Source organism: Carassius auratus, chromosome 45 (assembly GCF_003368295.1).
Source record: "Carassius auratus strain Wakin chromosome 45, ASM336829v1, whole genome shotgun sequence".
NCBI lineage: Eukaryota > Metazoa > Chordata > Actinopteri > Cypriniformes > Cyprinidae > Carassius > Carassius auratus.
In genome coordinates this window covers 2886533-2908423 of record NC_039287.1, presented here as the reverse complement: position 1 = coordinate 2908423, position 21891 = coordinate 2886533, and the positions used below count along the sequence as shown (strand labels likewise).

Genomic DNA, 21891 nt, shown 5'->3' with positions numbered 1-21891 from the left:
ATGCTTCCGAGTTGATCCTCCACAGCACATTCAAAGGGAGTGTTTTGATGAGGTCAAAACAGAGCATAAAATAGCCTATTCATTCTAAGTTATTGTTCTTTTTTTATGTGGAAATCTTGATAACATTATAAGGGGCCCTCAAAGAACAGTACAAAATAATAACCAAAAACGGCAGTTCATGACCCCTTTAAGTTACTTTTATTATTCTGAATTGTGTAAATGTGTTAGCCTGAATTACCTTAGGCACTGGTTTACAGGTTTGCACAACGAGCAAACTGTCGAATGTTTACCGCGGTTTTAGCCATATTTAGAATTTTATGCCGTAAGTAAACGTAATCAATTACAACAGGACAGTCAGAACCATTCAGTAGTTGTTCTGTGTTCTGAAGTCCATTTCTATGACGAACGTCGACTGAACGCTCTGACGTTCCAGCCGTTCAGAGCTGCTATGGCATGCTGTCTCCATGGAAACCAGCTTAGTTGGTGCAGTGCGTTTGCGTGGTTTGAATATTCCTGTTTGCTAGCACATCCACAATATAAAAGACGTAGCTTTTATGAAGCGATCCATGTTGCCATTTGAGCTAGATTTACAGAGGATTGCTTGAGGTGAGCATTAACTAGACGAAATGCACGGTGTTCTCGAGAGGAGTTTTTTCGACAGGCCATTTTTTTCAACTTTGTTGTCGTATAATTAGCAAGCTAACCTCAACCGAAGCAGGTGAACAGGTATGTGTGACCATGTTAAACTGCAAATGTAGTTTACGCCAGCCGCAATCTGACATTCAGCACTCATCAGGAATATTACGGATCTTTTCTTCATTTGTCAACAGCCATATCTGGATGGTTTTATCATAAGCTGGGCAATGATTTCATTTTTGATCACCAGCACGCGCTGATCACAAGCACTCGACATCTCGACCTGCTCCATTGGGAAAACGCGAACCAACTCCATCTTTTTCTCAGAAAGTAAGCAACATTTATCACAGGAATCCCTTACTATGTTCGTCAGCGCACGCGCGTCAGCTGAAAGCGCGTGTAGAAACTGCACAAACAATTGAAACCACGCAAATAAATTAGTGGAAGATCAAGCTTTGCAACCAGTGGGACGCGTTTATCGTGGGAGCACCATCCTCTCTTCATCAAAAACATCACATCCGTCATTCACTGTCAAGAAGCCACAATAATGGCAGGACTCTGACACCCGCGTCTGACACATTGACTATCACACTTAGGACAGATGTTTGTCAGGAAAATGACGCCGAGCCAGTCCAGTTTGTTTGGAGAGATAGATGACCTGCAGGATCTTACTTTCATCGAGAGACCCATACGCAGGTGTCTGAAGGTATGTATAATATAACCTCCCCTATAAATGTCAAACTCTTTGTTTCGTATAGTATTCGTTAGCTGCTTACCAAACAATATTGTAACGAGACATGTAATGATTCAATACTTAATATATCTTAAGAGTGGAGGAATTTTTTGGACGCTGCAGGTGATTTCTTTAGGGAGAGACTAAAACACAAAACATTCACGCGTTTTGACGCTTCCGCTTATTTTGTTAGGCGCGCCACGACCATTTATTCTAATACATTATCGCGTCGTAAACTCTATTATCATTATTTGAAGTAGTAACTGTACTAGCATCCTTAGGGAAGGAAGGGGGTTGCCCACTTCAGCCTGCTGAGTGACGCAGTTTCTGTCAGCTGTCCGCATCACTGCTTCGCCTCCTCGTTTTGGCGCCTCACCACTGCGGAATAGAGGATTTCCACTTCAAACCATTACGTTATTCCTATCACTACCGCTAATTGCTTCACATAAATCGGTTGTGGTCACTTGTAGTTGTGTGAACGTCGTTTTGGGCGTCTCTGTAATCATGTACCTGGCAGCAGTGAAGTTAGGCAGGGATACTCGCTCATCTCTCAGCATCGCGTATGCGGGAATAATGCAACTCCTACAGAGGGGGCGGGTGTTTTCTTCCTCTTATCTTATCTTATCTTATCTTATCTTATCTTATCTTATCTTATCTTATCTTATCTTATCTATTATTTTTTAATGGGGAGGTTCCAAAGAAAAACATCGTGGCTCTCAGAGTCCTAAGGTAATAGGCTAGGCACCCACACATGGCTTACGTCCCCCACACTATCTCTTCCCACGCAGTCCCTCTTGCCTCGCATCCTGCCTCCCTGCAGCCTCCTCACATATTTGGCTGAGTCATCTGTAATGGAATCTTGCCCAATTACTGGCCATTCTTTTTTTAAGATGCTCTACTTTTGCAGATTTTTGTGTTTTCTATGGAGACGCTCAACATTTTATGATAATGATTTTTGCTTCCTTTATTTTAGCACTTAGTGTTTTGTATAGTGCCTATAGCAAGGCCAGGCTTCATAGCTGTTCATCTTGTTTCCACCATTTGCAGACTGCAGAAGAGATTGACAAGCTCACTGTGGATGAAGATCTGAATGACATAGAGCGAGCAGTCTACCTTCTGAGGTAAAATAGGACCCATTTGTGGCACTGCCACTATAACTGATCTTTTCTATAATGCTTTTAGGGCTAGGATTGTTAGTTTTTAAATTGTTAGGTCCAAGTTTGCTAGATTAAAGGCTGGTTTAAATCAAGAGACAAACAATTAGGATAACTAATAGTAACTATATTAGCATCCATATCAGCAAACAACTGTTTATTATAAGCTCGAGCTGCTGTTTTGTCTTCTGTCTTTTTAAATGCTCGAGTTCTTTAAGGTTGAGTGGATTCGGATTGGCTGACAATATGTTTATTGTACATCAGCTTGAAAAAAAATCTTTAAAACTGTGATGTGATGGAAATCATATCATTTCTTCCATAATTTGACTTGACAGACATCAGAGTTAAAAGATTATATATATATAAAAAAAAAAAAAAAAAAAAAAAAAAAAAAAATATATATATATATATATATGCACAGCAGGGACTTGGTTCCATCTATCATTTGTTGATTTGTGGATGGATTATAAAAACATATATTATTTTATATTATTTGAAATATACATTTAGTTACCATTTTTATTTATGTTAAAAAGGTTATCATTTGAGCAAGATCTGAAAATAAACCTCTCAAGCCACATCAACTCATTCTCAGGTAGGAGGCTGAGGCCTTTAGGGTTGACAGCTTTGTTTCTGTTTAAAACTGTGCCATGTTTTTCATAAATTTTATGGGTTCCAGATTGTTGAAATCAGTAATGTTCATTGTTTTTTCTTTCCACTTGACACTCTGGAAACTGTTTACCCATGCCAGCAATTGTTGGCTGCAGCTGTTCAGCCAAATGTGTATCCGGAGTAAGCTGACCGCACAACAACTTCTCAATGCTTGCTAACTGGCACAGAACATCCAGCTCAGTGGGTCAGGGCAGGTGGTGTCATCGCTGCTGTACTATTCTTATGAATAATGGATCTCTTGAATGGTCTCTCATTGATAGCTAGGTAGAGAGCTGATTGCATGCTCATCTCGAAGGATTTCACTCTTAAGTTTCAATGTTACTGTCGCTCAGATGCAGGTTTAGCAGTGATATAGTGTTATCTGATCATTAAACTTGAATGGATATGGTGCTGATTACTGGGGAGACAGAGTTAACATTTGATCAGATTTCCCTAGAATCTGCACATCTGCCATATTATGAATTTATAGTTAGCAAATGCACATTATATTCTTAGTTAAACTATGTTTTAGTCTTGTTTTAGACAAGATTAAGAACATTCCAAGCTGTTTAGAAATGTTATATTAAAAGGGACAAATTTTAATGATTTAATTTAAATTGTATAGTTTATATTGGTCTTATAGTGTTAAGAGAACATAAACCAATACAAAAGGATACTTCAGGCACATCTTTAAAAAGTAAAATATCATGTTTAGAGATCCAATATTTTGACTTAAATTAATGATTAATTAATGATTACCATCCTTTTTGATTATGCCGTTTTAACATAAACCAACTAAAAAACTTAATGTGATGCATGTTTGTCAGTCATATATAAATAAAATATACAAAAAAAATAAAATAATTCTGCACCAAAACAAAAAGCATAGTTTGAAACAAGAAAGATTGAAACAAATTGGATTTATTTAAGAAAAATATATTAACCTGGTTGTTGTGAATTTAAAACACATTCAGTTTAATAGTACTATTACTTACCTGTTTCATTTACAGGTGCATCTCAATAAATTTGAGTGTCATGGAAAACTTTATTAAATTCAATAATTCAACTCAAATTGTGAAACTTGTCTATTAAATAAATTAAATGCACACAGACTGAAGTAGTTTAAGTCTTTGGTTCTTTTAATTGTGATGATTTTGGCTCACATTTAACAGAAATCCAACAAATTTATCCAAATTCATCCAAATCTAAACAAATTAGAATATGGTGAAATGACAATAAGCTAATCAACTCAAAACACCTGCAAAGGTTTCCTGAGCCTTCAAAATGGTTTCTCAATTTGGTTCACTAGGCTACACAATCATGGGGAAGACTGCTGATCTGACTGTTGTCCAGAAGACAATCACTGACACCCTTCACAAGGAGAGTAAGCCACAAACATTCATTGCCAAAGAAGCTGACTGTTCACAGAGTGCTGTATCCAAGCATGTTAACAGAAAGTTGAGTAGAAGGAAAAAGTGTGGAAGAAAAAGATGCACAACCAACCGAGAGAACCGCAGCCTTATGAGGATTGTAAAGCAAAATAAATTGCAGTCATGTATTGAGGCTGGGGTCAAGGCATACAGATGTGTCAAGGAATTTGGCTACAGATGTCATATTCCTCTTGTTAAGCCACTTCTGAACCATAGACAATGTCAGAGGCGTCTTACCTGGGCTAAGGAGAAGAAGAACTGGACTGTAGCTTCAGATGAGAGCAAGTTTTGTTTTTCATTTGGAAACCAAGGTTGTAGAGTCTGGACGAAGGGTGGAGAAGTTCATAGCCCAAGTTGCTTGAAGTCCAGTGTTAAGTTTCCACAGTCTGTGATGATTTGGGTTGCAGTGTCATCTGCTGGTGGTGGTCCATTGTGTTTTTTGAGAACCAAAGTAACTGCACCCATTTACCAAGAAACTTTGGAGCACTTCATGATTCCTACTGCTGACCAGCTTTATGAAGATGCTGATTTCATTTTCCAGCAGGATTTGGCACCTGCCCACACTGCCAAGAGCACCAAAAGTTGGTTAAATGACCATGGTGTTGTTGTGCTTGAATGGCCAGCAAACTCATCAGACCTGAACCCCATAGATTCTCTGTACTGTCAAGAGGAAAATGGGAAACAAGAGACCAAAAAATGCAGATGAGCTGAAGGCCACTGTCAAAGAAACCTGGGCTTTCATAACACCTCAGCAGTGCCACAAACTGAACACCTCCATGCCACGCCGAATTGAGGCAGTAATTAAAGCAAAAGGAGCCCCTACCAAGTATTGAGTACATGTAAAGTAGATGAATATACTTTCCAGAAGGTCAACAATTCACTAAAAATGTTATTGTTATTGATCTTATGAAGTACTGTATTCTAATTTGTTGAGATAGTGAATCGATGGGTTTTTGTTAAATGTGAGCCAAAATATTCACAATTAAAAGAAACAAAGACTTGAACTACTTCAGTTTGTGTGCACTGAATTTATTTAATACACAAGTTTCACAATTTGAGTTGAATTACTGAAATAAATGAACTTTCCCACGACATTTTGATTTATTGATATGCACCTGTATATTGTATATGACTGACAAGTATGCATAAGATTAAGTGTATTAGTTTGTTTATATTAAAACAGTGCAATCTAAATGAATGGAAATTTAAAATGCTGTTAAAATACGTAAATTATACATTAAGTACTTTTTGAGTGCATATTGTAATCTTGATATTGATATTTTTGTTGATTTTCATTTGTGCATTTGCAGACATTTTTATCCAAAGCGAATGTTCTTTCAGTCCTTGCATTCTCTGAGAATTAAACCCACAACCTTGCTGTTGTTACCGTGATACTCCACTGTTTGTGCTGCATGAATAGTCAGTTGGTATATAGACATATTTTCCTATTAACAGTGTAGTTGGAGCACCATTGTTTTTAACGTGGATTTATGGAGTCAGCGTCAAGGTTTCTTGGTTCTAGAAAAGCATACTAGCAGCTGATCTGTTATCTGGTTACATGATTTATGCTTCCATGCTACGCAGAGATGAAAATGCTTGGACCAGATATCCAAAACTATTTCTTTTTATACTTTTTGACCCAAAACAATTTTTTTGAAGGTCTGATTTTGTCCCTTTTTAACCTATAAAACACTATATTGCTCCTTGCTTGTACTAATTTAGTGCCAGAGTCGGTCCACAGCCTGACTCCCTCGGGTGGCAAACTAGTTCTGAGAACAATTTAATTGCCCCCGTTCGATGTCATTTTGCATGTAAAAGCAAGCTGCCAGAGCATCTGTAAAATGACAGGAAAGAGAGTGCTTGTTAAGAAATGGATGAATGGTTAAAAAAGAGGAGGGGTTTCTGATGTGTGGTCACATCATAGATTATGGTGATGCCATCTTAGTGAGATATTTTTAGCATTTTGCACATCTGTTCATTTTGTATTGTATAAACCAATATCATATTTCAGTGTATCTAGTTGTTTGTCATCTGTGACAACTTTGTAATTCTTCTCAATTATAAAACCTAAATAATCTGCATTGATATCAAGTAACCGTTTAGAATGCCCAATTCTCAGACTTGCATAAGGTTGTATGAGGCCTAATGTCATGATTTAGTTATCTCATTGTCATACACAATGCTTTTTACATTTCAAATGCTTTTTGTATGACTTGCAACATAAGTGATATTTCAGCAAAACTCTTAAACATGCAGATTCCTATTGAGTTCAGGTTTAGGCTGATTAATTCCAAAAATGTAATTGAATTTTGAGGTAATTTTCATTTATAAGAGACACATTTGCAAAATTTTATTTCAGCGATTACCCTGAGATTCTATGTAGTTGAAGTTTGCATGTGGCACTGGGCTTAATTCATAAATATGCTACACTATGCTACATAAAGATTATATATACTGTAACTCTAGAACAGTATGTTTCAGTTACAGTTTGAGTAGCAGGTAAACCCCCACTGCCTCTGATATACAGTAGTAAGACTTAGCCAGAGAAGTTGTTGCTGACTAGCTTTTAGGTACTGTGAGTTTAGATGCGGCTCAGTGAGAGATTTTTCCATTCTGGTGTGCTGATGTCAGGAACAGGACTGAGTGCGTCACTGCTTTTGCTGAGAGTCATACTGATGAGGCTGCAGGATTTTAAGACATGCTTTTTGTTGTTTGTGTCAGGACTTGTTTGTTGGAATGACTATACACTTCAGGTGTTTGGTTAGCATGGCCTCAGTAGCCCTTGCTGGTAGATGTCTAACAACATAATCTGGTTCTAAAAAAAGCATGGTTTATTAAAACATAGCCATATATTATCTGGATGTTTTTTTGGCAAACAACACTTTTCACATACCATTTACATTAATTTGTCAATCTTACAAAACACTGGTCTTCCTTTAAGAGCATTATGGAATGAGGGATGTGCACAATAAGAAAGTATCATTTGTGGGGATGTGAAATTCAGGGTATGAAATATTTGTTCACGGACAGACTCCAAACAGCCTGTGCTCTTCACTTTCTTCCCAGCATCATCATTGGCCCTGTTGGGGTTGGAAGGATTAGAGACGCTGCCAAATGTATAAAACTAATTACTAAGTGGGCATTGTTTAGGTTTCATTACAGTTCTGCTGGCTCAACAATCAATTGCTGACTCATTTCTTCTGGAGGGGGAGAATTCAAACAGTTGTTATCTGTGTCAATTTTTTGCCACTCCGTGTTGCCTTCTTCCACTCTCTCTTCTCAACTTTGTGTTGAGCTCTTGAGCTCAGATAGGGTTCGATGTGAATTGTTTTACTGGTCCCTTTTCAAAGATTCTGAACACAAGGTACAGTAACATCTTTCCAAAGTGGGTCTTTCTAAACATCTAAACATTTGACATATAAAGGAAGCTAATGTTTTTCCTCAGACAGCAATGAGATAAACAGAGACTTTTGCTTTCCATTTTTTTTTTCAGATTATTTCTGAGAAATAGACCAGTGTAGACCAACTAATAAACCACATTACTTCGCTCTTTATTCAGATTTGACAAAGTCTGCAATCAGAAGTCAGAGATTTCAATAAGAATTTGAACATTCTTCATCAGATTCTTCCTAAATCAAATGATCTAAACCAGTGTAACCCACTTTCATGTTTTTGCTCTATTCATTTAATTTTATAGCTCCATTTAGTATGTTGCTTAAAATAACATTATTTTGTGTATTTCGTGTAAAGCAATGTGTTTATGTGGTTTAAAGTAAAAAACAACAACATTATTTTCCACATAATGTATATCATGGTTTCTCCTCTATGCCCCGCCTTTCTAAAACGAGTAAATTTTTACAAAGCTCATCATTCTGAAAAGCGAGGTGTGCTCTGATTGGCTAGATATCCAGTGTGTTGTGATTGGCTGAATGCCTCTAGCGTGTGACGGAAATGTTACGCCCCTCAACACTTTGATCCTGTGTGTGCCTGACGGGTAGGATAAAATGTCAGGACACCAGCGCGATCAGACAAAACCAATAAAACCCATTACAAATGAGGCATTTGTTGCATCCAGAGGGGTCATAATTACTTATTATAATGATTTATACTAGAATTGTTCCGATTCCGATACTAGTATCGGAAATATCTCCGATACCACAACAAATTCTGGCATCGGCATCGGCGAGTACATGAACCCATATACCGATCCGATACCATTTTCTTAAAAAAGACCTAGTTATGACCGCAAGCTTTGCCTAACCGCTGCACGGTTCTTCTTCGCTGCTCAAAATGCATTGAAAACACAGGAAGTTGTGCTGTGTTGCCACAAGCAACCCCTGTTTAGAGCAGCGAAGAAGAAATGAAAACGCGTTAGCAGCCCTTATCTATATATATGACTGGATCACTCATCACATTCTAAACTGCCAAAAGACAGTGAAGCCGCTACTATATTATAGATCAGTGGTTAGCAGTATGTCTCTGTAGTACCGGTAGTTACAGACTCTCGAGTATATTCAGTACCGGCAACTGCGTTCAGTCGCTTCCGTGTTAGTCAAAGCGCAGGGCTCCAGACAGTAGCCGAATATATACTAGTGTCTGTGAATATTAAACTGCAAAATACTATTTAAATATTACTCCCGCAAAATCTACATCTCTGTGGGTGACTGGCACAGATGCGCGAGAGCTCGCTGTTTTGTAGTCTCTGCTGTGTGTCATGAGGACACGAACGCATAAACCGTCACTTCATGAGAATTTACCGTTTCATTTGAGAATACTGTCATATCATAAACACAGACACTCAAAGATCTTCATGGCAGCCCATTAAAATAAATGTTTGGTTTACATGAGTAAATTGACAATATATAAAGCTACTGTTGTAGCCTACAGTAATAATAATACATCTCTATAATAATAATAATTATGCCTAGATGGTTGCTTGTTTTTTACTTGTTTTTTACTTGTTAGAGATTATCTGATTAATAGATCTTTTTTTATATTCCTAGACTTATTTGTTGCAGTTTTTTTATACAGTTATATTGTAAAACTTAAATACCTTTTTTAGTTTGCGGTGTTAGATTTTTGGCTGCATTTGAAGTTCTTTTTTGCATAAGAAAATAAATAATACTGTCAAATTCATGTTAGATAATAAAAATACTGTAATAAATACAGTAGTTCACCATGTATTTGTTCATGTTTTATTGAGGGATCTGTCTGAAGCACACCATAAAAAAATTCTAGCAATTTACACAGGGCTAGTAGTATATACAGCTGTATATACAGATATACACCCAGGTATCGGATCAGTACTCGGTATCGGCCGATACCCTGAGCCCAGGTATCGGAATCGGTATCGGGAAGAGAAAAAGGGTATCGGAACATCTCTAATTTATACTGTCTTTGTACGCGTTGCATATTGCGCTGCATAAACATAAAACCATGTCTGCATTTTTGATTGGACAAACAACAAGCTCTAACAGCAGTACACTGCTCAAAACTCGCATTTGAATCATCAGTGGCAAATCCTTTAAATATGAAAATGTACTTACAGACTCTCCTTGCAAAGTTGGAATTGCCCCACTTTATAGAAACAGACAGTGGCACTGTAGGCTACTCTCACAGGAAACCGTCCTTGTCCTCCGCAAAATGTGCTGCACATTTGCACATATGAATATTTGGGACTGTTTTGGAACAGCGTTGTAAATACAACTTAACCACTGATTTCTAGTTGTGTCCTTTTTTGGAAGGCTAAACAAAGTAGCTACGCTTTCAAGACAAAACACAGTGTCTCCACAACATGAATTCTCTTGAGCTGCTATATGAAACAACAATTTCAAAATGCAACAAAATGTTCTACTAGACTGAGGCCATTGTGTATCATTCACTCACCAGGGAAATCTAATTACAAATGCGACCATAGCTCTTTTTACTTTCTGACCACTTTCCAACAAAGACCTGGCCGGAGCAAACAAGAGACTCAAGTCTCACAACTGTGGGATTGTGTTTCCAAACCATTCAGTACCTGGTCTTTAGCTGATTATGTCTTTCGTCTTCGTATAGATGTCAGCTGTTCTTCTCTTTGCATGGTACCTCTGTCATTTAGAGTATAAACACAGGCTTTGCTAAGGTGCTGCACATTATTGACCTTTTTCAAGAAATGCACAAAGCATGACCGCATTACTCTCTTCTTAGACAAACTTGGCAGCAGGTCAGGCTGTTTCTTAGTTATTAAATAACTGTCTGCCAACAAAGGACGTTTATGTTAAAAAGCACAGCCTATCCCTGAAAAAGTAATGAATACCTGTTTATAGTCCATTATTTAGAGCAACAGCACACATGAGAGACTGATAGACATGAGAGTGTTCTCGGAGAGAACGACTAGGAGGTTTAGCTGCACCAAGTTTCAGAGGGTTCTGCTTGAATGGTAAAAACAACTACAGCACAATGGTTCTATAAATAATCTGAACATGTAGGCGTTTCCTTCACTTTTATGGCTACTTGCACTAAAATGTTTAAAAACAAAAATTAAAGGGAGTAATTAAAGAACACAATTGACTTCTGCTCTCTTTTCATGTTCTTGGACTTGGACTTCAGACTGACGTGTGGGCGCAAAAGTTTTGTTTATTAGTGGAATTTGAAAAATTCAATTTGGGCACAGCAGTAGTTCACTGTCATTTAAACAATTTACATGGATTACATTTATTTGATTCTCCTATTCAGAGAGCCTCTTACAAAACGTGCTTTGGCTTCACATAAGAGACCATTGTGATCAACAGATGGCTAGCATGCAACTTAGCAACTTGCTATCAAGCATCATCTGCTACAGTAGGAAAGAAGTGCTTCCTGAACAAATGCAAAAAAAGTATGAACTAGTACAAAGAAATCTACTGAAATATAAAGTACAACACCAAGATGTTTTGTTAATTAATCCAAGTATTGTTGAAAGAGGTGAGTCTTGACCCTGCATCTGAAGATTGGCATTGTCCTTTATATCTAATTAATGTTCTCTAATTTCACCTTTCATACAGTCAGCAAGGAGTCTTCACTCACCTGTGAAGAAAAACAGTTTGCGGTTACCATAGTTACCTGATGTTCTAATGGGGAAAATATCTTATAGATTTGACAATTTTTTGAAAACATAAACTTTCCAAAAGGTTTAGACAGTAACTTCTGAAACACAGCAGAACTACAGCCATGTTATTTATATCACCAGCCACATTTCTGTGTTGTTCAGTTCTGGCGAGGATGTCCAAAGGGCCAGCGTGATCATCAACCTGTCAAACCTGGTGCGCCAGAACCCAGCAGAGACCTTTCGCAGGGTGGTGCCAAAAGTCAGGGTAGGCCTAACAGTATTGAATTTATTGCTTTTTGTTGTTACGATCCTTCTGTGATGTTTGTGAATGATCATACAGAGCTCCTTCTTTTACCCCAACAGGAAGTGCTCCATGTAGCTGGGGCAGATATGCAGCTTGCCGCTGCAGGATCTTTCCTGACCGTCCTCCAAGATGACATTGTCCTCATCCAGACACACACCCACTCAATCTTGCAGATAGTTCTCCTGAATCTCGACCACAGGGACACAGGTTGCCTTTTATTTGAGAATGCTTGAAAAGTACCTGTACTGTATAAACTATAAAGGATATACAATAAATGTGATGAACTTTTTTACATCCTCTTTGAAATGACTGATTGAATGCACGAGTCCTTATTATTTGTAGTCTTGTTTAACAAACACTACCATTCAAAAATATGGGGTCAGTATGGTCACTTTTTCATTTGTTTTTATTCCGCAAGGATGCATTAAATCGATTAAATGTGACAGTAAAAACATTAATAATGTTACATAAGATTTCTATCTTAAATGTTATTCTTTTATTTCTGTTTATTAAAGAATCCTTAAAAAATGTAAGGAAATTGTAATTTTTAACTAAAAAAATTTAAATTGTAATAACATTTTACAATACTATTGTTTTACTTTTGATCAAATAAATTTTGTTTTATTTTGCAGACCCCAATCTATTGAACTGTAGTGTATGCCAGGATGAAATATGAATTTCGGCATGTCAAGGACACAATAAGCTACTATATCTTTATTTTTAATAGTGGTCAGCAATGCTTGGTTGGAGACGTTGCTGTCAGCAATTGATGCTTTACCAAAGGAAACTATCAGGCAAGAGGTAATGACAGCTGCGGTGTTTCTCTTGTCTGTCATTTCTATACCCATGGGATATGCCAGAGAAATCAGCTATCAGTGTGAATTAAATTCCAGTTTGCTTTGATTGCTTGATTGCACAGATTCTGAGTCCTCTATTATCGAAACATCAGCTCTCCCAGTCTGTTCCGGCACGTCTGGCCAGCTGTCGCATCTTAGGAAAGGTTGTTGGCAAATTTGAGTCATCAATGTGAGTTCAAATAAGACCAATAATGACCAATCAAATAAGAGGACAAGAACAGCTTATGATATTTTTAATATAAAGTAATTTTCTTTTTATTGATGTTACAGTTGAAAAGCTTAAGTTAAAATACACCTTTTGTTGGTTATTTGCTGACTTAAAATGTCTACCGTGGTTTTTCTCTGCAGAGTGAAGAAAGACCTTTTGCCACTGATCAGGTCGTTATGCCAGGATGTAGAGTACGAAGTGCGCGCCTGCATGTGCCGCCAGCTGGAGAACATCACCAGGGGAATTGGGTAAAAGATATGAAGCAGAAAGACATTAAAAAGAACATTTTGTTATTAGAATATCTAACGCTGCCAAATCTAATTCCTGTTATTTCTATATGGAATAATAGGAATTCGATAGGAAAACAAAGTATATTGTATAATTTAAATTTTAAATAACAGGTATAGTGTATATAATTTTTTATATACAGTATATATCAGTGTTTTTCAGTTTTCAGTGTTTTTGTCTCTTCTTTTGAATGCGAGACATTTTCTCACATATTTAAACCAAGGGATGCGAGTTTTTCCACAATGTGACAGACTGATGCTTAAACTTAAGCGCTTTGGGACATTCTGTTAGCAATAATGTCTGTGGTGAACATTTTTGTGTACAGCATCAACATGGATCATAAGACTAGTTTGTCTATATTTGCTCTGTCCCAGGCTGGACCACACTAAGGTTGAAGTGCTCCCTGAACTGGTTGAGCTGGCCCAAGATGAAGCCAGTACTGTGAGACTGGCAGCTTTCGACACCATCATCAACCTGTTGGAAATGTTTGACAGTGGTAAGCCACTCACAGTGTTCATTGAAATCATTTGTCACGCTAGTTTTTTTAATTTATTTTTTTTTACTGAAAAGACAACCATGTATTATAAATATAATAAAAATATTTTTCATATGTGGATAAATATGTAGTTCATATTCTTTCTTTGAGTATCTTTAACAAAAACAATGCTCATTTTAATGCAAGAAAATTGTAAAACAATTTTCTTTTTCTTTTAATGCACTGGTAAATTTAGCTTTTCTTCTTTAAGACTAATGGAAAGGAAACATCCAATAAAGACATTTAAGTGTTTATTTTATTTAACTTTATCTATATGTCAGTAGATTTTAATTACAATACATATATTTTAAAGGCAGGCTACTGACCGTATTTTCAGATTTTTTTTCAGATTTTCTGATATATGGTGTGATAATAAGACAAATTTAATGAATGACAACATGAAACATCAATTTTAAAGGGGTCATATGATGCGATTTCAATGTTTCCTTTCTCTTTGGAGTGTTACAAGCTCTTGGTGCATGAAGAAGATCTGCAAAGTTGCAAAAGACTAAAGTCTGAAATCCAAAGAGATATTCTTTATAAAAGTTAAGACTCGTCCACTCCCCCTATGTCTCGTCGTTCCGGCCAGACAGGGGATCACAAGAGATGTAACATTTCTGTCATGCGCTTGATGTGTTCGGCCCAATCTCAACGCACTGGATAGCTGGCCAATCAGAGCACACCTCGCTTTTCAGAGCGATGAGCTCTGTAAAAATCGATACGTTTCAGAAGGTCGGGCATAGAAGAGAAACAATGATGTACAGTATGTGGAAAGTAATGTGTATCTTAAACCTTAAACCGCATAAACACATTTCATTACATCAAATAATGTTCTTTTCAGAAACATCATATGACCCCTTTAAACCTGGTTTTGTCCCATGTTCATATTTCTGCTCTGATATTGTATGCAAATTAGTGTGTTTTTCATTAGATAATGCCTTTTTTCATATTTAAACATAATATTTCAGAAAACTCATAATACAAAACAACTTGGGACGCATGGTGTATATATAAATTGTTAAAGTTAAAATGTTTACCTTTTTTACCTGTAGTGTCTTGCTTTAAGGGATATTACCATTGTTAATATCAGCCATTCTGCTGTGGAAATCAGACAATTTGGAATGTAGTTAAATAACAGAGAAGCAGTGTGGTGTAAAAACATTAGAACTACCTATTATTTCACAGAGTACTTTTTGAAACACGCTGCGTACCTGCTCATATCATCATACACAGTTTCTTTTTTTTTTTTTGCATGCTGGGACATCAGATTCGGATAGTGGCATGTGGCTCCTTTGTGAAAAAGATGTTGAAATTGTCTCACACTCTTTCTCTGTCATCCTCTCACCCTCCCTTCTTTTCTGTCACCATTTTTCATAGATGACAGAACTTGTGTCATATTTCCCTTGGTGAAGGCATTCTGTGAAAAATGCTTCAAAGGGGATGAGGCAGTGCTGGCCTCCTTGTCCTTCCAGTATGGAAGGCTTTGTCACGGGCTCTCAGGTGACTGTCCGCTTCCTTTTTATGGCTTTCTGCAATGTTTTAAGATTACAATCATGACATGGATTTTTGTATCTTTTATTTGAGCAGAGTCTTTTACTGACGAGCAGCACCTCTGGTTTCTGGAGTTTTATAAGAAGTTGTGCTGTCTGGGTTTGCAGCATGAAAATGGGCATTGCGAGAGCCAGCCCTATCCACTAGAGCTGGAGAACAAATATGCCCTAGTGCGCAGGAACTGTGCCTACAACTTTCCTGTGAGTTTTCTTGCCTTACATCCATAACTGTTTCATTCTGTTGTCTATAAAGTTTAAATGTGTATTTTGCAGTGTTAAGGCACTTTGTTTTATTCCAGTTTAATATACAGAGCCATTTCAAGAGTGTAAACACTGTTGCTCAGTGGTACTAAAACATTACACTACATGTAATGTACATAAAAAATGTAATGTACAGCAGGTGATCCAATCATACCAGTCAGATTTTCGCAAAGACTGACTAGTAGACCTACTGTAGATAATACAGCCATAGCTTGGTCTTCAGTCAGCATGTAAACATGAATCAGAATGCAGTTTCACTTGGTGTTTTGCACTTGCTCCGAAAGACCAAGGAGACATGCAATGTGGTTTACATTTTTCAAATATTCAATCCAGGATGCAGTTTATTGTAAGTCTTAATAAATATTTTTTGTTTAAGCATTGCTTGTTAAAAGCTCTAAAGATACTTTTTTTTTTTTTTTAAGTCTTAATTTTTTATGATTTGAAGGCCTTTTGGCCAATCAATATTTTGACTCTGACTTGTCCATCATCACTGTCTGAAGTGGTCCTTTGTATTTAGTGTGATTATATATAGCTACAGTCTAGTGAACAGTCTGAGATGTAGGTGGCTTAAAGTTATGTCTAAGAAACCAGTCGCTTTTTAAGAGGGACACAAAAGCATGATGAAAGTATCATAAAAGCAATAAAAGTCTTCACTACTTGTAGGTTATATATAAGTGGTTATTGACTGATAATGTGTCCTTCCAGTGGGCTTTTCTTTTAGTAACTTTTTTAATATCAATATTTTTTTAAATTACAAAATTAATTTTATTCTACCAAAGTTTGTAAGATTAAAATAATAATAATTATCAAGGCTGCATTGATTTAATAAAAATACAGTAAAAACAGTGGTACTGTAAAATATTATTACAATTTAAACAATTAATTACAATTGTTTTCTATTTTAATATATTTTAAAATGTATTTTATTCCTGTGATGACAAAGCAGTCATTATTCCAGTCTTCAGTGTCACATGATCCTTCAGAAATCATTCTTATATACTGATTTTGATTAAGAAACATTTCTTCTTATAATTTGTGATGAAAACGGTTGTGTTGCCTTATATTTTTGGTGATATTGTTTTCAGGATTCTTTGATGAATAGAAAGTTCAAAAGAACAGCTTTTATTTGAAATATTCAGTAGTATAAACAGTATTTTTAAAGTGACTTTCCTGAATTATTTATGAGCATATTGATGTGTGTCTGGAGTCTTGTCTGTAGATTTTCTTCTCTGTATTAATTTGCAGGCCATAGTGTTATTTGCCGATCCAAACCACTTTCTGTCTGAATTATATCGTACCTTCTCAAGTCTTTGTCATGATCCTGAGATTTCAGTTCGGAGGACAGCAGCTGGTGGTTTCCATGAGGTACAAACTCAGAAACTCATTTAAACATTTATTTTTTTGTCATAGTACACAAAGTGACTCACATTTTGACAGGTAGCAGTGCCATAGTTTAGAATGTACAATACCATCTGTTCTAATCCCTCTGCATTAGGTGGTCAAATTGCTGGGCCCAAATGTGCATTACATACACAAAGAGCTAATCACATTGCTGCAGGATGACTCATTGGAGGTGAGACCTGCATAAAGGTTTGTGTGTGTGTTTATTAAAAGAGCTTTCAGCTGTCTGTGACAAGTTCAGTCAGCACAGTCATTTCCTTGGTACACTGTGCTGTGCGAGGCACGGCAATTTCTTCACAGAAACATTCGGCCTTTCTCAAAACCTCTACTGACTGGCGAGTTTACATGAACAAATAGCTGTCTGACCATTCAAAACCCCATCCAACTCAGCTTATGTAACTTCTTTATTTAGATGCCCATTAGTTAGGAAAGACATTTCCTTCTGGAGTGTGTGTGAAGCAGAGAAATACAATTATTTAGTTCTGTCTTTGCAATGTATTAACAAAAATACAAAGGTAGAGTGTGTCATTTATGCACCACTTGAATGGAATTGGAAAAAGAACGGCAGGTTTTCCAAACACCCATTTGCAATTCATCATAGTTAGATTTGATATTTGAAAACTGTTTTAGCATTGACAAAGTTACACACATCATTTTTAACTCCAAACTACCAAAAATTCTTTATATGCACCAGACATACCATGTCAGCATGTGTATGAAGCTGTGTGCACTGTGAGCCTTTGCGGAGGTTGCATGCAACTGAGTAGGATGAATGAATGCATTGCACCTCCCTAGCTAAGGCTAGAGTGTGGTATTGTTTATTCTGTTGTGATCCTCTGAGCAGTATTAGTCACACACCGCATTAGCATCCACTATAGTGCAAAACTCCCCGAGCCATCAGACATAGTGATTTTCATGATTAATGATGATGGAAACCGAACATTATAGACTATCTATTATAGTCTGTGATCTCACCCAAGCTTATCTTCAATTTTAGAATCCCTTCTTGGGGGTTGGTAGAAATGACGAGAATGCTTTGTTGATTTGAAAGGCTTATATCAGCATTAGTTCAGTGCTTTTAATCTGCAGGTATTGGATGCTCTGTTGAACAATCTTCAGGAGACTTTAGAGCTGGCCACTTCCAGAGGGGAGGGAGCAGGTCCTGAAAGCAAGGTATCTGCTTTACTTTTGGATGCTTTTAGTTAGCATGCCATGCATTCTTTTGTTGTGTCCTTTGCTGAATGAAAGTATTAATAAAAAACAAAACAAAACATCACTCTCAACCTTACAGCAGGTGAATATTCCAGACTTGGTGCCAGCTTTGGTAGCAGCAGAACAGAAAGCGGCGTCCTCGCTTCACTGGCGGGTTCATGAGAAACTCCTGCAGTGCTACTCCTGTCTGCCCCGTGTCATCTCTGGGGACCAGATCTACTTCCGCTTCTTTCAGAGAATGTTCAGCATCATCACTACCAATGTAAACTTCTTACACACACACTCCTTTCTGTACATCCTCTCAATTTTAAGTGGCTATTTCACCTGTCCTTCTGTTTACTTTGTTCTAGAATGTTCTACCAGTCCAGCGGGAAGCTGTCAGGACGTTATGTGTGTTTTTGCGCTATAACCGCAAACAGGAACAGCGGCAAGAGATAATCAGCAAAATAAAGCAAGGTAAAAAAAAAAAAAAAACAGGATCTGTTTATTTCACATTTTTGTGTTTGGGACTCTGTAATGCAGTTTGTCAGGACTGTATTCTTTTCTGAATTCAAGAACTTGCTCAAGGTAGAAGCTACTGGAACAGGCTTCGGTATCTGGACCTGTGTGAAATCACAATAGACCTCTTCTCCAAGTCGTATTTTTGTAAACATTTCCTTGTTCCCGCTCTTGAGTTGGTCAGTGACCCTGTAGCCAATGTCAGGTGAACAGCTAAATTTTTTTTAGCATCTGTTATTGCATCCTTGTTTACTGTACTTTCACCAATGCCTTACGAATTACTGCTTATTGTTTGTTTTATTCAACTAAAACTTTCTGGCAGGTACAAGCTCTGTTATATCTTACCCAAACTGAGATCCACCATCAAGCCAACAGACAAACATCTACTTCAGCAGCTGGAGTTCTGTGTGCGGAAATTGTTGTGCCGTGAGAAGGATAAAGATGTAGTGGCAACTTTGCGTAAGGTGAGCTTCTCATCATTAAAGTTTGGTCACATTAGCAAAGTTTTGGTAACATTTTATGGACAAAAAATGGTACGTGTATGAAGCAATGCTCATAGAGAAGTTACTTTCAAACCAAACAGCTTTCTGTTGATCAACACCATGTATTTGCATGATCAACTTAAACCCATTGCAATATCTGCACGGGGAAATCTCTTACTCTCACTTGGATTTCACTTGAAATGGCAGGATTTTGCCAATTTAAAACAGTAAATGGGATTGCGATTTAATTGTTCTGTGTAGATTTTTTAATAGATTGAAAATAAATTCATTAATGGATGTAATTAAATATTCAAACGGTTTTATTATGTTTTCCTAGACAGTTCTGGAGCTGGACAAAATGGACATAACAGAGCCGGTATGAAAGATCTGTTACTTTAACCTTTTCAATTGAGTTGTTTTGACAGTTTCTATACACCATTTTCTTTTTATGAACACTGTGAGCTATTTTTGTTTCACTGTTAGTTTTGAAATAACTTTTCATATTTATAGTATCATAAAAGGCATGAAAGAGAGCTTTTAGATCAGAAAAAGGAGAAGGAGGAAACTCTTCTACTTGAAATGGTGAGTGATTTACCCTTTTTAATTAATTTATGAAGGCAGCAAGTTCACTTATTATGGTATGTGTGTTTTTTGTTTTATTTTTTTACACAAAAATCTCCAATTTATCTGTTGCCAGACAAGACAAATAGGTTTTTCATTATGTGTAAATGTAACTTTTGATGTCAGAACAAAAAACATATCATTTTAAACAGTTCCTGCTTTGTGGTTTTGTAACACACAGGAACTGCTAGAACGACAGCAGAGTGAGGCAAAACTAGCTGGAGATAAACAGTCAGAGAAGAAACGTGAGTGACACGTTGTATTCATGCACCCTCTCTCTCAAAATTTGGATTGTTTACTAGCTTACATATGTATATTTCCCAAATGTATGTGGGCGTTTACTTATAATGCTTTTGAAATGCAGAAAGAGAAAGCAAGTCAGGCCTCTCTGGTAGTAAAGGAATGTCAGGATCTACATCAGGAGCAACATCATCCTCTTCTGCTGGTTAGCATCCTTCCTGATGTACATTAAAGTTAACTGAATAACAAAAACATTGCATTTGTTTTACTATATACACTACAATTCAAAAGTGTGGAGTCCGTAATTTATTTTTAAACAAATTAATAAAGCAATGAAGCATTAATTGATCATAAGTGATATAACTTTTTTCTTCAAATAAATGAAAAAAAAAAAAAAGATTTGGAAGGTGCTTCTTTTCCCAACACTGGTAATGTTTGCAGGTAAGGAGATGCGGAGGGCCAAACTAGCTCGCAGTCGTTCCCTCAGCGGTCATCCCACGACAACCAAGATGACAAACCCAGAAAAATCCTTGTACGTAACAATCATCTCATCGCTCTTGTGTTGCTATTGCAGTAGATTGCTCCAGTTCTGTCTGGGTTTTGAATTTTAACATGAATTTGCCATGACACATCACCAGTTGTTACATAGCGTGTTTATACTCACCATTTTCTCTTTAGAAAAATGAAGGATTCAGGAAGTTGCCCTGGATCAGGAAAGAGTGCCATGTTACCATTAAATGGTATTTAATAAAATCTCATCATGAATTATAATGGCTCTGTGCTGCAAATTTTCTGTCGTTTACCTGTACTTGTTTCTTTTCCAGATGATAACCTGCGACCTCACCACTTTAATGTTTCTTCATCAATCTCCTCCACCCCATCGTCCTCCTCCATGCCCGTCCTGATCCGCAGCAACACGAGCAGCTCTGTGGATCACCGGAGTAATGGGAATAAAGACACACAGTCTAGGAAGCTCTCTGTGTACGTAGTGTGATCCTGTACTTTTTGAATCATACAATCTTTTATTACTCATGACATTTTGGGTGTAATCATTTTATGATTATAAGCTGGAATGATTCAGCCAGACTGAACTTGACCTCTGTGATGTCTTTCTATTCGTGTCTGACAGACAGCGGAAGTCAAATTCATTTGGAATGCAGTCTGGGAGAGAGTGATTACCACTTTGCCTTCTGACTTAAAGCCCCTTTCTACAAGACTTTTCATTCTGCAGCAGCAGCATCCTTCCATTTTGATGTGTCCATTCTCTTCTATACCAGAACGGCTTAAGATATGCTGGGGCATCAATTAAGGTGTGCATTGATCCATCTCTGCCTTATTTCACACGAAAATCCACACCATACACCATAAAATGAAAACGAGTTGAGGAGTAATTGAATGTATTTAATTTACTGCCTCATTATTTTGTTTCTTGTATTATAGCATGCTTTGCAAATTCTGTTTTATATTTTTGAAGTGGCTAAGAGAAAAAGAAGAACAATGTATTTTTATGATTGAAGAGTTTTGGAACTCTCCATCCCATCCCACCAATGAGACTGTGCCTGGTGCTGCCCAGCACCTGATTGATTAACGCCGACATCTTAGTACCCAATGAATAAAATTCATGTTGAATATGATGCGCTTTAATGAGTTGCATTTGAAGAGCCTGCTAAAGTGCTAATATGAATACTATGCTGGTACGGACAGGTCTCCAGAAGAACAAAAAACTAAATACTTTTCACTGTTTGGGTAACACTCCATCAC

At 37.1% G+C, this 21891-nt stretch overlaps 1 protein-coding gene across 1 annotated transcript; it reads left to right on the top strand.

The window, feature by feature from the left end:
* Nucleotides 1-441: 441 nt before the first annotated feature.
* LOC113062898 (serine/threonine-protein phosphatase 4 regulatory subunit 4-like) lies at nt 442-21757 on the top strand. The gene is made up of 26 exons (XM_026232960.1): nt 442-726; nt 831-1342; nt 2417-2490; nt 11836-11938; nt 12037-12184; nt 12705-12778; nt 12897-13003; nt 13183-13290; nt 13705-13826; nt 15243-15365; nt 15453-15616; nt 16922-17041; nt 17172-17249; nt 18167-18250; nt 18369-18551; nt 18640-18745; nt 18845-18992; nt 19110-19251; nt 19607-19645; nt 19780-19851; nt 20072-20135; nt 20255-20335; nt 20572-20662; nt 20809-20870; nt 20955-21111; nt 21260-21757. Exons 2-26 carry the CDS (start codon nt 1238-1240, stop codon nt 21303-21305), a joined length of 2601 nt encoding a protein of 866 aa, XP_026088745.1. The 5' UTR covers nt 442-726; nt 831-1237; the 3' UTR covers nt 21306-21757.
* Nucleotides 21758-21891: the final 134 nt, after the last annotated feature.

Bases quoted from the DNA above. Each gene is read 5' to 3' on its own strand.
- LOC113062898 (XM_026232960.1), top strand. From the start codon at position 1,238: ATGTTTGTCAGGAAAATGACGCCGAGCCAGTCCAGTTTGTTTGGAGAG. The intron at 2,491-11,835 runs GTAAAATAGGAC...TGTGTTGTTCAG, and splicing joins CGAGCAGTCTACCTTCTGAG to TTCTGGCGAGGATGTCCAAA. The intron at 20,663-20,808 runs GTACGTAACAAT...TTTTCTCTTTAG, and splicing joins ACAAACCCAGAAAAATCCTT to AAAAATGAAGGATTCAGGAA.